General features: G+C 26.7%; 1 protein-coding gene across 1 annotated transcript; it reads left to right on the forward strand.

Moving 5' to 3' along the window:
- The first annotated feature begins 1,376 nt into the window (after positions 1 to 1,376).
- Positions 1,377 to 5,457, forward strand: LOC126836480 (probable ATP-dependent RNA helicase DHX35). Its single transcript, XM_050569945.1, has 11 exons — positions 1,377 to 1,601; positions 1,908 to 2,125; positions 2,209 to 2,388; positions 2,450 to 2,590; positions 2,660 to 2,822; positions 2,936 to 3,095; positions 3,172 to 3,320; positions 3,401 to 3,542; positions 3,611 to 4,209; positions 4,582 to 4,735; positions 5,220 to 5,457. Exons 1-11 carry the CDS (start codon positions 1,574 to 1,576, stop codon positions 5,335 to 5,337), a joined length of 2,052 nt encoding a protein of 683 aa, XP_050425902.1. The 5' UTR covers positions 1,377 to 1,573; the 3' UTR covers positions 5,338 to 5,457.
- Positions 5,458 to 5,789: the final 332 nt, after the last annotated feature.

Here is a 5,789-nt window from a genome sequence, read left to right on the forward strand (position 1 = left end):
TAATTTATTATTTAATATTTATATATAATATATATACATACATATTTATATGTTTATGTATTATACAATTTTTAGGATGGAGTACACTTGGTTCCTGTTGTGTATGACGGGTAGTTCTGTAAATCAAATGACAAATACCTAACTATACATTTGTGTATATTATATAGTACATATATAATATGTCAATATGTCATTGTTTATTATAATATGGCATGGATACTAGATTAAAATCTTAACTCAAAAAACGTGACCATTATGAATAAAAAAAGCAACGATTACTATATTGTTTTGAAGGACAGATGCACATGCATAAAACATTTAATGAGTTCATTTTTTGTACCATTTTCATATCATCCATACAATAAATTGTTTTATTTCTGTGGTCCTTGGTTAAAAGGTATTTAGTCCGAAAATTTCAAAAATTGGGCTAAATACTTAGCAAACTAATCTATGAAAAATATTTTTTATAGGAAATTAAATAAGTTTTATGGCTATTCATTTGGGACTTCTTACTCGAGCACCACAGATTTATTCAGATTTAAAACTTATCATATAACATATCAATTACATTCTAACTTCGATACGAAGATAAAAAGGAATTATTTAATAATAATCAAAATATTATTGTGTATATTGTAAAGATATATCAATTTACATATAGGTACTTATTAATGTTTAAAAGAGCAAATAATATATTGTTTCATTTCAAAAGTCCATAATTATACCTAATCGATAATAAATAAGAAGGAAATCATTTTAAGTACTTTAAAAAAAAATAGCAATTATCATTGTAGTTGTACTCGTGGACAGTATTTTAGAATGTTTTTATTCATTTCTAAATAAAACGAAACACTTAGTTGAGTTCTTGGAAAACTTCATCATCTTATCAAATAGTTGGGTAACTAAATAAAAAATATTTTTCATTAGGTACCTACTTAATTGAATTATATTAATAAAGTCAATAAGAATTGAGGCTGTATAATAAACTTGTTTAATAATAATAATTATACAAAACACAACAATAATTATACGAAAATTTGAATCTCGTCCGTGGGGTCAATCCACCTTGGACATAGGCCGTAGAGTAATTCCACAAAATAGATACAACTTGTACATTTACTGTTGCATTAGTATTAAATATACATTGTACAATATATAAATAAAATAAATTATAATATAAACTCAATGGTATTATAGGTACTATGATAATTATTAATTACTATAATACGGCTCAATAAATTCAAAATGTAGGAATGCGGTTACATTTTTTTTTCAATTATTCCAAAACTTAACATAATTGATAAGAAATGATAAGATGAGACTGATAATAATGTCATATTGCTTATCAGTTGTATTAAAGATAAACATTATGAATCTTGAGTCTTGACCGGTTGGAAATAAATAAAAATATTGAAGTGTATGTTTAAACTTCGCAAGTATCTTACAGAATAAATTACAAAATTAATGATTATCTTATTTCATTTTCAACAAAAACAATTCAGTAAAACGAGTTCTTCAACAATTGATGTTAAAAGTACTTCTTTTAAGTTAATTTTATTAGTGCCGTTTCAAAATGAGTAGTTTTCGATTCAAAAACAAAGGTTAGTTAATAAATTGTAGCTAACATACTGTAGTTAGTTTCTTTTTACATTGGTAAATGGGTTTAAACAAATCTTTTTTATTGATAATTTTTAAACAGAAAACTTATTTGGTGTTTAGTCAACACACAATTATTTGCAATTAAATTGTAAACAAAATTGAAAGCCTATGTTTAACAAACTTGTATTTCATACTTATAAAACATATACAATTAGAATAAAAAACCTGTAACAATTATATTATATTCATACATTTGTGGTCATTTTAGCTTTATAATTAAATTAAGTTAAACAATTTTAAAATTACAGATGAAAAACCTGGATATGGAGAAGAAGATTCAAATTTTGAATCAGCCATTAATTCAACTTTTGTTTATAATCCATACATGTCACTGGATATACAAAGCCAAAGAAATAAGCTACCAATTACAAAGCATCGTAACCAAATTTTATATCTATGTGAAAAATTTCAAACATTAATACTTGTGGGATCTACTGGAAGCGGAAAGAGTACTCAAGTATCACAGGTAAAATAAATAAATTTGTATTTTATTTCTTCAGTATAATCTGCTAAAATGTCAAATATTATTAAAAAAAAAAATGATTTTAGATGCTTGCTGATAGTGGCTTATGTCAATACGGAAAAGCAATCGCCGTAACAGAACCTCGCAAAATAAGTGCCATAACATTGGCAACCCGTGTAGCACAAGAACAAAAAACCAATCTCGGTCAACTGGTTGGTTATTCAGTGAGATTTGATAACTGTTGTGAACCTAATACAAAAATTAAGGTAAAATGTAAATAATATAATGAATGTATTTGATTTTATTCCTTAACTTTTTTTGTTTTAGTATTTAACCGAAGGTATTTTGCTGAATGAAATGATGAGTAATCCTTTACTAGTCAACTATTCGGTGATCATATTGGACGAAATACACGAGAGAAGTTTATTAACCGACATTTTAATGGGTCTATTGAAAAAAGTGTTAAAAGTAATAATACAATTTTAATCTTTTGTTAACTTATTTCATAGGAATAAAACTACCATTTTATTTTTTTAGAAACGGCCAACATTACGACTGGTTGTATTGTCTGCAACAATGGACGCTTTACAACTACAATCTTTTTTCAATTTTAACCAAAGTGAAAACACTGAAGATGATACTGCAACAATATTAGGCATCGAAGGAAGATCCTATCCAACTAAATTATTTTATTTAAGAGGTTAAACTCACAAGTTTTTTATTATCGATTAAACCGTTTTTCTCTAAAACTTTCTGTTTTTATAAAATAATGTGAATATAATTGTAAATTTTTTGTTTGGTTATTGTTTTTAGAACCAATACCTAATTACATTGATGAAGTAATTAACACAGTAATAAAAATTCACAAAATTGAACAATCTGGTGATATTTTAGTATTTTTAACTGGAAAAGAAGAAGTTATGGAAGCTGTCAACTTGTTGGATGATTACAATATTAAAAATACACAAGACAAGTAAATATTACATTTTAATATTTTTTAACATCGATTAAACCAAATACCCATAAAATATCATACATTTTTATTTTAGGGTAAAACTGTACCCTGTTCCAATGCATGGAACATTAACAAATGATGAACAATTAAAAGCATTTCGACCTGCTCCGAAAGGTTATCGTAAGGTAGTTTTTTCTACCAATATTGCAGAAACATCTGTTACTATTCCTGGAATCGTAAATGGTTAGTAATTGGTCTATTTTTATAGTTTAGAATTAGATAATAAATAAAACCGTTTTATTTGTACTTTTTTTTCGATCTAGTCATTGACTGTGGGTTTGTTAAACTGAAGTGGTTTAATTCGAGGCTCGGAGCCGATTCACTTATTACTGTTCCTGTTTCTAAAGCATCAGCTATACAAAGAGCTGGACGAGCTGGAAGAGAACGACCTGGAAAAGTTTACAGGTATAATGTCTAATGTTTTTTTATGAAACACTTAAATTAAAAAAATCGTTAATGTTTTTGTTAAACAGACTTTATACAAAAGAAGCCTACAACAATTTGACAAACGCTACACCGCCTGAAATGATGCGTTCAGATCTGACCGATATTGTTTTACAACTTAAAGCGATATACATTAATAATGTTTTGAGATTCCCTTTTTTGAGTCCACCGCCAGCAAAAAATCTGCTATTCGCCTTGGAAATGTTAAAAGCTTTAGAAGCCATTGACAAATATGGAAATTTAACAAACAAATTTGGAACTGTAATGTCCGAAATACCGTTGCCAGCAAAACATTCAAGAATGTTAATTAAATCTGGTGAAATGGGCTGCTCGTCAGAAATTGTATCTATATTAGCAATGCTCCAACTCCAAGATCCGTTTGTGAGACCCAAGTACGGAGCTACGATACAAAGAGCTAAAATACAACACAGAAGTTTTGAGGTTGCCGAAGGAGACTTGATAACAATACTAAATGTATACAATGGATTTTTAAAAAATAAAGCTACTAGTAAACAGTGGTGTCACCGATATTTTATCAACTACAACGAATTATGTAAAGCGCAAAAAATCCGTGCTCATTTATTAGACTCCATGAAAAAATTTAAAATACCACTTAAATCGTGCAAAGGTAACTAATTTACAATGTTAATTATTAAAGATAATTAATTTACATAAGATTTTATAATTTTTGCAGGTATCCATGTCTTAGGTTTTTACTGATGTTTTGGATTCATTTCAGAGTCCATTTCCAGACCGATGAAGATGGACTCTGCAATGGGTCTGAATTGTTAGCACATTAATTAAGACATGGATACCTAAAAAATATATCTAGTTAATATTTTAATCCATGAAAGTAAAAATTTAAGTTAATATTATGTGAAAATTGGTATAATTTTAATAATTTGTTCTTAGTTAGATACTTAGTAAAACTCAAAGAAATGGAATTATGTAATATTTTTTATTAACGGTGTTTATAATCATAAGGCTTCTTCATTTTTAGGAGACACAAGAATAATCGTAAAATGCATTGCATCGGGACTATTTAAAAACGCTGCTTATCTTCATTACACTGGAGTGTATAAATCTGTTGGCTCCGATGAAGATTTATATTTCCACCCTAGATCAATTCTCAACTATGTTAATCAACCGCAATGGTACGCCAAAATAAATTATAAATACCTACTATTAATATTAATTATTAAAAAATATATTGTTCACTATTTCGAAGATGGTACTGCAAAATAGCGAAAAACCAAAAACAAATTTTATTTATACATGAAAAGTTCTTTTAATGTCTTTTAAACTGTCAAAACAATTACCTGGATAAAAAGTTTGATCTTAAACCCAATTGGTTTACGATCTGTCTTATAATATTGATTTTGTCTTACAAAAAAATATTACCTATAAATTAGTTTTAATTTTTTGTTGAGTATGCCAATAAACATTATCATATTTTTACTTTTGCACAATTATCGTACTGTTAAGTGAGTGAAAGCAATTAAGATAATGATAGTCGCTTAGAGTCTCTTGCAATTTTGCTGTCGATTTAATAATGTATTTTATTTAAAAAATGTCTGTCAATTTAAAATCAAACAAAAACAATATTGTATTAACGCAAAATTATTTTTAATGTTACAGGGTTTTATATGACGAACTACTAGAAACTACCAAAACATATATTAAGGATTTAACTGAAGTTACACCATCCTTATTACTAGACACAGCTTCACACTATTTTTCTACACCAACATTATAGTCGCGTACTTAGTATTACACGATTAATGTCTGACATTTGACTGTTAAATTGCATTTAATTTTGTAAAAATGTTTGTGTATAAATTGTCCTAATAATTATTGTAATTATTTAAAGATGAAATTGTATTATTTATTTATGTATGTGTCTGCTTATGTATATAAATACTATTTATGTGTATAATTGAAATGTTAATATAATAAGCAAATATACTAAAGTTTTGGTGGCTTAAATCAGTAAAAAAATTTATATAGTAAATAATAATGTTAAATTTGGTTACAACATTTCTATGAGGTCTATGTAATATAGAGTTTTAGTTTCAGCATTAAAATATCTTTAAAAAAATTGTTTGAAAATTATCCAAAACAAATTTTTTAAAGAAAAACAATGGCAAAAAAACAATTGAGTACTACAAAAATCAAAGCTATTAAAAAAAAAATCTATAAAATTAGATG

The sequence above is a fragment of the Adelges cooleyi genome, unplaced genomic scaffold, assembly GCF_023614345.1.
Source record: "Adelges cooleyi isolate 19-005CV unplaced genomic scaffold, UGA_ACOO_1.1 ACOO_flye_CR_arks_rails_tigmint_CR_PRNA_247, whole genome shotgun sequence".
Classification (NCBI taxonomy): Eukaryota; Metazoa; Arthropoda; class Insecta; order Hemiptera; family Adelgidae; genus Adelges; species Adelges cooleyi.

Excerpts from the sequence above, each read along its gene's own strand:
- LOC126836480 (XM_050569945.1), top strand. The coding sequence starts at position 1,574 with ATGAGTAGTTTTCGATTCAAAAACAAAG. Across the intron at positions 3,321-3,400 it reads TATTCCTGGAATCGTAAATG|TCATTGACTGTGGGTTTGTT; the intron begins GTTAGTAATTGG and ends TTTTCGATCTAG. Across the intron at positions 3,543-3,610 it reads CGACCTGGAAAAGTTTACAG|ACTTTATACAAAAGAAGCCT; the intron begins GTATAATGTCTA and ends TTTGTTAAACAG.